The sequence below is a fragment of the Chiloscyllium plagiosum genome, unplaced genomic scaffold (genome assembly GCF_037043375.1).
Source record: "Chiloscyllium plagiosum isolate Xiang-an unplaced genomic scaffold, Cpla_swu_hap1 HiC_scaffold_3, whole genome shotgun sequence".
Taxonomy (NCBI): Eukaryota; Metazoa; Chordata; class Chondrichthyes; order Orectolobiformes; family Hemiscylliidae; genus Chiloscyllium; species Chiloscyllium plagiosum.
In genome coordinates this window covers 71,894,646-71,909,079 of record NW_028270141.1, presented here as the reverse complement: position 1 = coordinate 71,909,079, position 14,434 = coordinate 71,894,646, and the positions used below count along the sequence as shown (strand labels likewise).

The 14,434-nt window shown below is 40.7% G+C and overlaps 1 protein-coding gene across 5 annotated transcripts in view; it reads left to right on the top strand.

The window, feature by feature from the left end:
• The window catches only part of lama2 (laminin, alpha 2), a 385,009-nt gene that overhangs the window by 195,361 nt on the left and 175,214 nt on the right, over positions 1 to 14,434 (top strand). For all 5 annotated transcript variants that reach the window (XM_087980433.1, XM_087980426.1, XM_087980423.1 and 2 more), the window contains exons 17-18: positions 6,357 to 6,484; positions 9,398 to 9,484. In XM_087980433.1, coding sequence (XP_087836559.1) covers positions 6,357 to 6,484; positions 9,398 to 9,484 — 215 coding nt within the window. The remainder of the gene's footprint in view (positions 1 to 6,356; positions 6,485 to 9,397; positions 9,485 to 14,434) is intronic.

Sequence of the window (14,434 nt, the reverse complement as noted above, 5' to 3'; positions counted from 1 at the left end):
AAGCTGTCGCTACCTGAAGCTGGTCTTTATGAGATGCAATCAAAGATATTGTAGGAAGTGAGAATAGAAATTGTAGTGGCACTGGCAATAATCTTTCAGTATTCACCCATATCTCACCTTTCTATATACACGCTCGCATGCACAGACACACAGACACACACACGTACACTTGCTACCTTGTGCACTTGGCTAAGATACTGGGCAATTGCACACTTGACACACATCACATCTTAAACCTTTCCATGTAGGTCTAATCTGTGAAGTGGTTACATACTCACCCAGACACATTGCAATATGTCATTGAGCTTCTTGCAACAGGTCAATCATGTCCTGTGGACAGATCTACGTTGCTCACTACCTCTGCAACCTCTGTCTAGGCTGATTTGGTCTGACTGGGATGTCTCTTTTTCCAAATAGCTGACATGAGGACTTTCCATCAAACATCCACAGCCTGTAGGAGGACCTTCGGGGAGTCATCATCAAATCATGAGACAGTCTCCTTAGGCTGGGACTCACAATGACTGGTCCTCCATTTTCTCCTCGACATGGTCGCCTAATGGCCTCTGTACAGAGACAAAGAGAGTTTCAGGGTAGAATTGGAGTCTATTCATGATGGGAATGGATAGGGTGCTCACATGTTACTTTCTCCCTGCCAGGGGTCCTGTATAGTATACTGTAGACACAGTAGTCACCAGAATTTTAAAAAAGCTCCACTAGTTCGTTAGTTTTCTTGGTCCAAATCCCTGCCTCTTGACCTTGAATGTGAACTCGCAGGTGCACTGGATAGTGAAGAAGGCATTTTTACGCTTGTCTATATTGGTCAGTGCATTGAGTATAGGAATTGGGACGTCATGTGCTGCACAGGACATTGGTTAGGCCATTTCTGGAATACTGCATTCAATTCTGGTCTCCCTGCGATAGAAAAATGTGAAACTTGAAAGGGTTCAGAAAAGATTTACAAGGGTGTTGCCAGGATTGGAGGGTTTGAGCTATGGCAAGAGGCTGAGTAGGCTGGGGCTATTTTCCCTAGAGCGTCAGAGACTGAGCGGCGACCTTATAGAGGTTTATAAAATCATGAGAGGCATGACAGACTGAATAGTCAAGGTCTTTTCCCCCAGGGTAGGGGAGTCCAAAACGAGAGGGCATAGGTTTCAGGTGAATGGGAAAGCTATAAAAGGGGAAACATTTTCGACAGTGCATGTATGGAATGAGCTGCCAGAGGAAGTGGTGGAGGCTGGTACAATTACAGTTTTAAAAGTAATCTGGATGGGTATATGAGTAGGAAAAGTTTAGAGGGACATCGGCCACACACTGGTAAATGCGACTAGATTAATACATAATATCGGGTTGGCATGGGTGAGTTACACTAAAGGGTCTGTTCCCGTGTTGTATATCTCTATGACTCTATGACACTACTTGCAGCATAGCTGCGATTGCCACGTGTCCGTGTGGTTGTGACTGATGTAGGTTTCATAGCCTGACGCCTCTCTCCCTGGACATCCTGCCCTAGAACCCAAAGAGCTTGTGCTGTTTACCCTTCCCTTAACTGTTTGACTGGCTTGTAATCCACTAATGAGTCATAGAGTCTAGAGATGTACAGTATGGAAACAGACCCTTCGGTCCAACCCATCCATGCCGACCAGATATCCCAACCCAATCTAGTCCCACTTGCCAGCACCTGACCCATATCCCTCCAAACCCTTCCTATTCATATACCCATCCAAATGCCTCTTAAATGTTGCAATTGTACCAGCTTCCACTACACCCTTTGGCAGCTCATTCCATACATGTACCACCCTCTGCGTGAAAAATTGCCCCTTTGGTCTTTTTTATATCTTTCCCCTCTCACCCTAAACCTATGCCCTCTAGTTCTGGACTCCCCAACCCCAGGAAAAAGACTTTATCTATTTACCTTATCCATGCCCCTCATAATTTTGTAAACCTCTATAAGGTCACCCCTCTGTCTCCAACGCTCCGGAGGAAACAGACCCAGCCTGTTCAGCCTCTCCCTGTAGCTCAGATCCTCCAACCCTGGCAACATCCTTGTAAATCTTTTCTGAACCCTTTCAAGTTTCACAACATCTTTCTGATAGGAAGGAGACCAAAATTGCATGCAATATTCCAACAGTGGCCTAACAAATGTCCTGTACAGCCGCAACATGACCTCCCAACTCCTGTACTCAATACTCTGACTAATAAAGGAAAGCATACCAGACGCCTTCTTCACCATCCTATCTACCTGCAACTCCACTTTCAAGGAGCTATGAACCTACACTCCAAGGTCTCTTGGACCCTTCCTTTAGTCCCTTTAAAAGATGGGAGTTGCAGATCACAAGCTGTACACTTTTGGATCAAACCCCCATCTCCAGCTGTGAACATGGTTATATGTTTTATTTTCTTTGATTTGAATTTAAATGGAAAATTCCATTCTGATTCCTTTGAATTTCATGCATTGTGACATCTGAAAACATTTGCAAGGGACAAACAATCATTCCTGATGACTGACCTCGTTAGGTTGCTTCCTATTTCTTGCTGTAGATTCTGTAAACTGAAATTTTTACAGTCTCTTGGGGTGAGATGGTATGTTTGGGAATGGGGGCAAGGTAAAAATTAGGCATTGCATCTACTAGTCACCCAGACCCACCCATTGCAAAATTATTGGTAGCATGGATGCACTGAGTGCTCAGATCAACCATAGACCATTAGCCACTGAAGGGCCTCCTGCCACTACTGAAATTTTACTGATGATATTGGGAATCTGACATCAAGTCTGTGCAGCCCCTGTGATTTGCCCCTGATTTTGGGCTCCAACACAGCTCACCTTCCTGCAGATCTTCCAAATTTGATTTGTCATTATAGCACTGAAGGATGCCATTCAGACTGTCGAGTCCTTGGGTGGTTAATGCCATTTCCCAAAGCCTTTTTGGAGACTTTGGGTTGGTGGGGGAGGTGAGTAGCATTTAGTCGCATGGGAAAGTGACATTCGGGACCCCACCTCCTCCTTGTCTCTGCCCACCTACGTATGGTATTCAAAGGTATAATATTCACGTTAGATCCTCATCCTGCAGCTGTTTGTGTTCAACTAGTTGCAGATGGGGTATGCTAGAAACCTGAAAACCAAACATTGTCATGTATACTTTCAGGCATTTGGAATGAACCCCTGGTTCAAAGGGACTCAGTGCCATTGCTGTGGATAAAGGGGAGCAGGTGAATGTATTGAACTTGGATTTCCAGAAGGCACTTAATAAAGGTTATTGGGGAATATAAAAGCTCATGGGGTGGGTGATAACATGTTGGCATGGATAGAAGATTGTCTGGCCAACAGAATGCAGAGAGTAGGAATAAATGGGTCTCTTTCAGGCTCACAAGATGTCATGAGTGATGGGTCACAGGGGTCAGTGCGAGGATCTGAACTCTATACGAATTTATATAAATGATTTGGAATGGAGGTATGGTAGCTAAATTTGCTGATGATACAAAGATAGGTAGGAAAGTGAGTTGTGAAGAGGACATAAAGAGCCTACAAAGGGATGTAGAGAGATTAAGTGGGTGAGCAAAGATCTGGCAAATGGAGTACAATGTGGGGAAAATATGAAACTGTTCATTTTGACAACAAGAGTGAAAAAGAAGCATATTATCTTGCATAAACACAGAGGGGTTCCAGAGCTCTCGGGTGTGGAGATCCTGGTACTTGAATTGCAGAAGGTTAGGTAGTATGCAAGTAATCAGGAAAACTAAAAGAATATCCTGTTTCTTGTGAGAGGAACTGAATGCCAGAGTAGAGAGTTAATACTTTAGTTATGCAGTGCATTGTTGAGACCAGACCTGGGGTACTGTATGCAGTCGTGGACACCGTACATGCAGAAAGATGTTAATGCGTGGAAGTCATTCAGAGAAGGTTTTCTAAACTAATGACTGGAATGAGGACCTGCCTTATGAGGAAAGGCTGGACAGTTGGCCGAGAAAGCTTATCCTGTAACCTCTCAAGTTTAAAAGATGCAGAGGTGACTTCCTTGAAACATACAAGATCCTGAAGGAACTGGACTGGGTGGACTTGGAAAGATGGTTTCTTTTATGGGAGGATATAGCACCATGGGTCATATTTTAAAAATAAGGGGGTGCCCATAAGGATGAGATCTTTTTTTTTAATCTCAGAGATGAGAGTCTTTGTAATTCCCTTCCTCAAATGGCAATGGATGCAGAGTACTCTTTAAGGCAGAAGTAGAGAAATTCCTGAAAAATATGGGATGCACGATTGGTGGGCATATGTAGGAATGTAGATTTGCAGCCAAAATCAGATCAGCCGTAATTTTACTGAATAGCAGAGCAGCCTTGAAGGGTCGAGTAGCCTATGCTTAGCCCTTGGTCATGTCCATTCGTATGTGCCAGAAACCTGCTTGAACCTTTCTGTAGTGGGACAGTTTATGCTTGAACCATGAGTGTTGGCATGCTATCCAAATCTATTTTCATCTAATGTTCACACGTACACAGTTCCAATTGGGATTCAGAAAGGAATATCAACTTTGGGTGCACTTCTTCTGTCTAATCAAACAACTTAGAAGGCACCTGTGGTGCCTTTAGCCCAATGTGACTGAGATTAGCAGAGTCAGTCGATGTGCTTATATTTTCACTGAATGATCAGAGGAATCACCATAAAATTATTTTGCCAGTCTTGGAAATTAATAGCATAGTAAAATAATACGTAAACATTACAGGACGACCATGGCATGATTTGTAATTTTTTTAAAACTCTATTATTCCATTTTACATTTGATTTCATGCCCACAAACCAAATAGAATGTGTTTAAATCACTTGTCTGGTCAAATAAGCTAGTATAAATGTTTCTCATATATAGCTAAATTGTGTAATATTTTATTATTCAGAGTAAGCAATGTTTGTCAAAGACATTCTTAATCTCTAATGCATGGATATCAGTTTCATAACAATGAGGTTGGGAACAATTTTTCTCTTTTATTCTGAACACTTCTGTGATCTGCATATCATATACCAATTTGACTATTCTTGTTAACTCAAAGACAGTTTGTTTTTATCCAGTCTGACAAGACACAAGGGTTAAAGTAACTTTAATAACTTTATTATCAAAATAATGCTACATGGATGGCTACCTGTTTGTTACAAAGATGAGAAAAGCTTTTTCTGTGATGCTTTCTCCATTGTGATAATTAGATTCATGATTTATCATTCTCCCTTCAGGGAATGTTCTACCTTTCAGCCAAGAGTTAACTCAAATTAATAAAGGACATTCCATTTAAATGCTATTTTAGAAGTGCAACATTTATTGCACATAGTTCATAGATTTGTGGATGATTGTGCTACTATTTAGGAATCTGCATGTTAGTGCGAAATAGTTTGAAGTATATCCTTATGCCAAATTAAAAGATTCACTGTAATACAATTTATGATGAAACATGTGTATATCTGAGAAGAAATGTAAACTTCTTCTAGTTACACTGCAATTTTGAAGTTGCCCCTGTTAAATATATTTTTCATTACTCGGAAGTTTCATATATTCTGTCTTCAAGGTGCATAACTGAAGCTGCGGAAATTTTTCTTTTGAAAAATTGCTGTGCTTTCAGTGTTCTAAAGCATGCAGAGGGTAGTCAGCGCTGTCCAGATGATGGTGTGGCTGAGGGTGAGATATTCAGCTTTGCCGAAATTCAAATTTCAGCTTTGTTGCAATTTTAGTGGAGGCCCAAATGCCTTTCCAGAAGTAACGTGGAAAACTCTCACATATCTCCTTTTAGCTGCCTCAAGGTGGAATTGTGTAGATCAGGAAAGGGGTATTGATTGTCCACTGAGAGGAGAACTCAAAAGATAAGGACCCAGGCCTCCTCATCTCAAAACAATGTTTAGCAACCTGCTGGTTCGTTGTATCAGGCAACTTTTATAACTTTCTGGGGATCAAACAATGCTCATATTGCATTCCCTCTTTGTTATCTTGCCAGCGGCATTAATATGATTACTTTAAATTGATTGATGTTTCCATTAAAATAGCATATAGAGAAATGGATGCAGCTGTGTTAAACATTTGTACAATAATATTGTTCACAGCAATCTCCAAGCTCCAAGTTAAATTGTAGCCAATTTTATAATGCTGTCTGCTTGTGATCTTTGGAGAGGAATATTTAAGTTCCATATAAAACTGGGATGTCAAAATTTATTCATTGAGAAAAGATGCAATTTGCAGTAAATGATGTTGTGGAATGACAGGTTGTTCTGTTGGCAACTCTCCCATGTATTCAGCAAATTGATTTTTAAAAAATAATTAAAGAAAATAAATAAATAATATGCCTTTTATTGAGAAGGTTCTTTAAAGAAATATTATTTATTCCAGAATTGCCAACACGATACCACTGGCAGGTTTTGTGATAAATGTCGGCCTGGCTTTTATGGAGATCCAACTCGAGGAACACCCAATGATTGTCACCCTTGCAGTTGCCCATTACTAATTCCTACAAATAAGTAAGTAAGATTATCCATGTCTGTAGCTGAAAATGTGTTGCTGGAAAAGCGCAGCAGGTCAGGCAGCATCCAGGGAACAGGAGAATCGACGTTTCGGGCATAAACCCTTCTTCAGAAATGAGGAAAGTTTGTCCAGCAGGCTAAGATAAAAGGTAGGGAGGAGGGACTTGGGGGAGGGGCGTCGGAAATGTAATAGGTGGAAAGAGGTCAAGGTGAGGGTGATAGGTCAGACTGGGGTGGGGGCGGAGAGGTCAGGAAGAAGATTGCAGGTTAGGAAGGCGGTGCTGAATTCGATGGATTTGACTGAGACAAGGGGTGGGGGGGGAGGGGAAATGAGGAAACTGGTGAAATCCGAGTTCATCCCTTGTGGTTGAAGGGTTCCTAGGCGGAAGATGAGGTGCTCTTCCTCCAACCGTTGTTTTGTTGTGGTCTGGGGATGGAGGAGTCCAAAGACCTGCATATCCTTGGTGGAGTGGGAGGGGAAGTTGAAGTGTTGAGCCACAGGGTGGTTGGGTTGGTTGGTCATGTCTATCCATGTCTGTAATATCACATAATGGTATACAAGGGATGGAATCTTGTGGAGGTGACAGTGGTTTTGACCATATTGGCATTTTATACGAAGGGCCATCTCCTCTTCCTTCATTCAGACTCCTGACCTATTGGTCATTCTGTGGAGCTGGAAATCCCATATGCCAAAAGCTGCTGGTCAGTCAAAGTCTGACAGATCTACTGAATGGGAAGATGCTGGCTACTACCAGTTCACTCACTGGAGGAGCAAAATTGTTGCTGCATCCTTGCCCAGAGGCAAATGATTGTTGCAAATGGGGACCTCATATTGTAGGAGGAAGGGACATTGGCTGGGGTCTTTGGGTCACATACCCTCCTCCTTTTCTGACCAGGCTCCCCTTTACCACCAAACTTACCATGGGGTGGGCACAAGATGCCGTCGATATGGTTCTGCTTAGTGACTTACATAATAGAGTTCAGCTTCATTGCCAGAATCTGAGCTGCGAAATGAGTGAGCCATTGGTAAACAAACTAAATTCACCTTCATTCCAAAAACAAAATGCAGTGGATACTGAAAATCTGTGTTGAAAACAAGAAATGCTAGAAACACTTAATCATTCATGCAGCATTTGTGGAGGCAAAAACAAAATTAAATGTTTCAGGTCACTGTTTTTATCAGGGCCAATTTGAACAGAAGTGTGATGTCTCACTTTCCACAGATGCTGTCTAACTTGTTGAGTTTTCAGCATTTCCAATTTTCATTTCAGTTTTCCAGTAGCTATGTATCTTGCTTTGTATTAGAGTTTCAGTCATAGCCAGTTCTCTTCAAGAACTTCCCACTTTGAAGTCCTGCTCTTTGATGGGATTTCCCATGATCTTTTCTATACTGTTCGCCGTCATTGTTTTCCATTCACCTTCTTTCTCTTGCCTCATTCGATACAGAATTTTCACATCTGAGAAGCAGTACTGATACTGTCATGATTACTTCGGTGAACATTATAGCTCAGCTGGTTGATACAAAGAGTTTTTTTTCATACAAAACCTCCAATGGTAATAACTTCCAGAAAAACATAATTAAATTCTGTCCATTGAGATAATCTGCTAAAGTCGCACCTAATCTGCTTGTGCGGAAATTAGAGAACAGACAAAATGGGGAGAAAGATATAACCTGAGTATTATACTGCTCCCTACTGTGTAAATGTGGTAGTTACATAATTAAAAACACTTCTCCATGGTGATTAGAATTCACCAAGGATGGTTTAATGCTTACTTTGCTGCAGCCTAATTCATTGTCTCTTACCCTCAATATCCTGCCATTCATATTCTCAATCTGACTGCCACATGGATAATGAGCCATTTATTTGTTAAGAAAGTAAGGCAGTCTGAATTTTAAAAAAAATCAAATCAAACCAAGTCCAAAAACGTGATGATTCTTAGTCTTACTTCCCACATCTCCTTACTTTTCCCCCTGAAAATTTACAGCAGTAAGTTCTAATCAGTAACAACTCTAAAATAATATTTTAAAGGATACTCTCCAGAATGCTGGACAAATGGACATTGGAATTGGGAGAAGTTAGGCCACTCGGTCTCTCAAATTTGATCCCCAAAGTACCAGCAAAATTTTCAGATTGTGATTGAATAAAGATAGAAACAGACAGTAAACCATAAACACCCCAACTGCTTAAAAGAAACTGGCATAAACTTTTAGCCTCTGTGTGTGGAATCAAAGGAACTGAAAAATTGACAGCTTTCTGTGACAGGAAATCAGGGTGCTGCAGGATTCTTTTATACCAATGTAATACCAGATAATAAATTCAATTCAGTGCATTGTCTAACTGACTATCAATCCTGACTTTCCTACATACCATTAGACTGCACAGAAGGTGGTCTCTCTCTCTCTTTTGTGAACTGCTACAGGAGAGTTGAGGCAAATGGGCATTACAATTTAAAAACAGAAAAACAGAAGTTATCGCTCTCCAGTTGCACAGGATTTTTCTCATAAACCTTTGCAGGTCTAATCAATAATCTTATCTGTTGATTATCCTACAACTTTGTGACTACAGTTGGATTCAATGCTTTTCCGAGACTGTGGAGATGCGTACAAGCAGCTGGGCATTCCTTTATTTATATAGTACAGAGTTAGACATGACAGAAACTTTCAGACTGAAATGCCATTGAGATGTTGCTATCCTTTTTCTATACTTGGTGTCAGGCGAAATATCCAATAGTTATTCTAGAAACTGTTAGCTGTTATGAGATCCCAGTACTATCTTTGGTGCCCGAAGGAAAAAGTAGCCCATGTCTGTTCCACAGGGATGATTTCAGTAAAGCTGAGCCGTTGGTTATGCAGCTAATACATTTTTTTATTTTTTACCTTTTTGTGGCTGCCGAACATGAACAACATAGTTTCAGTCCGACTTGTCACCTGGATTCTAGGGGAGAGATAATATGTGACCAGTGTGCTCATGGATATGCAGGATCTCGATGTGACAGGTAAGAAATTGTTGATTTTTTGATTTTTATTCCACAAGAACTGGGAACCTTTAATAGATTAACTGGTGAAAAGGTTCAATGTAAAGTTTATTGCAGAAAACTTACTTGTTCCTTAACTTCTCTCACAAGGCCAGGTGCAATTTTCCATATGGTTCACAAGTAATAAATGTATCATTGTTTCTTGAGAGGGTTTATTTAAAAAGACAACAGTCCAAATTCTGTACTTTGTTTTTGTTTGAACATGTTTTGTAATAGTAGTTATTACTTTGATGATGTTGATAGCATTTAATTTCCTAATAATGTTTTACATAATGGCAATCATATTAATTTCATGAAAATCTAACAAAATGTCCTTGAAGTATTGAAGTATTTCTGTTGGCATCTGGCACATAAATATACATTTCGTTTGAAAGTGAACAAAATAAATATTTATATTATTCAGGGTTGATTCAGTGTGATTGGGTAGTTATTGTGGTATCATTGTATTTGTAATCTCACATAGGATTATATTACATGCAATTAACTTTTTGAACGTTCAGTCTAACATTGAAAAACCTCTGATGCCTTCAAATCTCTCTAAAAGTGGGCTTTTTTCTCAATAAAACTATGTTGATACAGTGAGTTGTTGCATCAAAGAAACAGTTCACAGTTTTCTGTTCCTGTTGAAAATGAATAATTTGAACTGTCATTGCTTTCAGTTCATTTGCTTTTGGTCTTAATAGAAATAAACTGGCAAATCCATAATAGTACACAGCAATTTATTGAAATTCTAGTGTTTGTGCACATAGGAATATTGTTTCTTAGGAATGCAAACGCAGAACGTAAGTGATTACAAATTGGAACGTTCACACCATATTAGGAGGTGATTCATTTAAAGAGTGTGCATTGATACATTGATGGTCATGTAAAGGAAAACATGTTATATTGGGAGTGTCTGCAAGCTTTATAGTTGAAAAAGGCACCTGTCATTAAGTGTCTCCAAAGCAGAGGGCTATTTCTATCAGACTGCTCACATCACTCTGTGGGGAGCTACAGTAAGTGACATCTGCTGCAATATAATTTTAGAAGCAAAGAAGCAATGATGCTACAGAGGAGAACATTGTGTCAAGGCAATATAAATAAAAACAATAAACCACCGTTATGAAATAATCTTAAAAGTAATTGCATTTTCCATGGTTATTAAAAGTAGATTATATGCAGAGTGACAAACTGATTGAAACATGTCAGAAACTATTCATAGCCGAAGCACACTCTTGTCAGTCATTCGATGGTTATAGATAACCTCAGTTGGAGATCAGTGTCTGTCCATTCTCATCCTGTTCCAAAATGATGAAATACATTATTTTTTTCAAAATGCAGATGAATTGTGATAGCTTTAAAGTTTTTGGAAATGGAAGATTTAAAAAAAATGTTCTCAGGATATGCTTGCCTATAAATGTAAATATGAGTTAGGAGCAGTAGTAGGCCATTTGGTCCCTCAAGTTTGATACTATTTAAAAAGATCATGGTCGATCTGATTGTAACCTCAACTTTCCTTTTCCTTGCTTGTCAAGCATTCATCCACATTGTTGATTTAAGAGGGTTCTTGATCACTGTCACCTAATATAGGGAGTTGATGATTTATAATAATTTTCTGGTAGTTTATTGAGAAACAACGGTTTAAATATGATACATTAGTAAGTAAAGAAAGGAAGCATAGAACTAGTAAGAGATTAGAAAACTTCATTGATCCACAGTCATTCTGCAGAATGGAGGACAAGAGGCAGCACATTTCCACATCCCAGGATCCTATACCTTTTGTGGTGGTCCCTGGTAATCTTTGGTGATTTTTATTCTTCCCACTTGCAGATGTTGGTGGGGAGGGGGCGTGGTGGGTATGGGGGACAGAGTTCGGGGGTGCGGTCTTCCCTCAAGGAGATGATATGGTTCACCTCCCTGGATCTTCTTGGCCATTCCTCCCCCTCCTGTTCCAGTTCATATACATTATTTTGGAAGCTGCCCATCCAGCCAATTACCCGTCAACCCCTCTTGGTCAAGGGTCATCGGACAGCTACACATCATGTCAGATGAGAGTGGTGCACATACCTAACTCAATTTAAAGGTTAGTTTTCATTCCTTCAAAGATCAAAACCTTCTTATTTTTGATACACTGAATTGATAATCGAGTAGTGTAGCACCTGATAAATCTTTGGTATGACTCAAGACCATAATGATTCTTATAATCTGTTCTTGGTTTTCACATAAAGATTTTTAGTTAGTAGTGGTATTGGCATGAAAATATATTTCTAATCCAGGATGATCTATGACTTGGAGGGTAACTTGCAGATGGTGGTGTTCCCATGCCATTGTTTTTTGAGGTGCTGGAGGCTACAGCATTGAATGTTGCTGCCAAAGGAATCCTATTTGAGTGACTGCAGCGCACCCTGTAGGTGGTATATTCTGCCGTAACTGGACGTCAATGGTGTTGGGAGTGAATATTTATGGTGGTAGGTCTGCTGCCAATCAAGCAGAATTTATGTCCTGGATGGTGTTGATTTTTTTTCAAGTATTGCCACTTCAGTGATTGGTGAGCATTCCAGCACACTCCGATGGTGGCCAGGCTTTGACGTGTCAGGAGGTAAGTGACTTGCTGATAAAGTCCCAGCCTCTGAACTGGTCTTGTAGCCATTAGATTGAAATGGTTGCTTCTGGTCCTGTTTATTGATAACTTGGGTGGCACAGTGGTTAGCACTGCTGCCTCACAGTGCTAGAGACCCAGGTTCAAATCCTGCCTCAGGTGACTGACTGTGTGGAGTTTGCACATTCTCCCCGTGTCTGTGTGGGTTTCCTCCGGGTGCTCCGGTTTCCTCCCATAGTCCAAAAATGTGCAGAGTAGGTGAATTGGCCATGCTAAATTGCCTGTAGTGTTAGGTGAAGGGGTAAATGTAGGGGAATGGGTCTGGATGGGTTGCGCTTCGGTGGGTTGGTGTGGACTTGTTGGGCCGAAGGGCCTGTTTCCACACTGTAAGTAACCTAATCTAAAAAAACTTCCAGGATGTTGATAATGGGAAATTTATTGATGGTAATTCCATTGAAAGTCAAGGTAGAAGGTCAGATGTTCTGAAACAAAAACAGAAATTGCTGGAGGATCTCAGCATCTGTGGAGTGAAATTAGAGTTAACCTTTTGGATCCATTCTGAAGAAAGATCACTTAACTCTGATTTCTCTTCCTTGGACCTGCTGAGAAATTTCTGTTTTTGTTTCAGATTTCAAGCATCCACACTTCTTTCAGTTATTTGGATAGATTTTCTCTTTCTCATGCTGGAATTGCCTAACTCGTGGTTTGCATGTAACTTGATGATGCAAGGAATGTGATTGCAAGCTCTCCATTTGCCTCGATGAGGGCAGCTCTAACAACAACGACATCAAGAAGCTCAACACCATTGTGGAAAGAGTAGTCCAGTTGATTGGTACCTAGTTTGACTGTTGTCCAGATCTTGTTGCATCTGCACATGAACTGTTTCATTATCTGAGATACTGTGAATGCTGCAGAATATTGTGTAATCATCACTTCTGACTTTAGAATGGAAGTAAGGTTATTGATAAGGCAGCTGGAGATGGTTGCATCTCAGACACGACCTTGAGATACTCCTGCAGAGGTGACTAACATCCACAACTGCAACCTTCTTCCTCCATGTCAGGCATGACTCTAACTAATGGAGAGTTTTCCCCGATTCCCATTGACTGCAGTTTTGCCAGGCTTTCTTGAAGTTGCACTCAATCAAATGCCGCCTTTGTATCAAAGGGCAATCAATTTCAGCTCACCTCTGGAGTTCATCTCTTGCAATTAAAGAAAACTTGAAGTTTGTAATGTTCTGTCCTTGTTCTTTTAAGTGGGAGATCAGTTTGGAACATGCTATCGAAGGGACTTCACTGAGTTGCTGCGGTGCATCCTGTAGATGGTACACACGGTCACCACAATGTGGTAGTAGTGAAGGGAATGAATGTTTAAACTGGTCACTGGGTGTCAATCAATTAAACTGCTCTGCCCACATTGGTTTTAGCTTCTTAGTGTTGATGATTTTGGAGCTGCACTCATCCAGGCAAATGGAGAGCTTACAGTCACATTGTTCACTTCATAAGATCATTGGGAAAACGAGTGGGCTTATTAGAATTGCCATTCAATGGATTTGTGGCTGATTTAATTGTGGTATTAAGTCCACTATCCTGCCTGTCTACCATAATCTTCACTGACCAAAACTCTATCTAACTCAGCCTGAAATATGTTCAATTCCCAGCTATCATTGCTCTCTGAGGGAGACAATAAGCTATAATTCAGAAGGAGCAAGTGTTAATGGTTTTAGTACACTCCGAATGGCACGGTGGCTCAGTGGTTAGCACTGCTGCCTCATGGTGCCAGAGACCTGGGTTTGATTCCAGCCTCGGCTGACTGTCTGTGTGGAGTTTGCACGTTCTCCCTGTGTCTGCGCGGGTATTCCAGTTTCCTCCCACAGTCCAAAGATTAGCAGTTAAGGTGAATTGGACATGTTAAATTGCCCATAGTGTTCAGGGATGTGTGGGTTAGGTGCAATGGTCAGGGATAAATGTTGAATAATACGGGAATGGGTCTGGCTTGGATACTGTTTGGAGGGTTGGTGTCGACTTTTTGGGCCAAATGGCCTGTTTCCACACTGTAAGGATTCTATGAAAATTGGATAGATCTCCAAGTACAGATGAGATGTATCCTAGGCTGTTGTGGGAGGCAGTGGAGGAGATTGCAGGGGCCTTGGTTAGTTTTCAAATTGTCTCTGGACACTGGAGAAATTCTAGATCATTAGCAGCTAATATGGTGCCATTATTCAAGAAGGGTGGCAGTGATGAACAAGGGATTTGTGGGCTAGTGAGTCTAACATTAGTGGTCAGAAAAATTTGGAAAATATTATTAAGGAGAGAATTAATCTCAACTAGGAC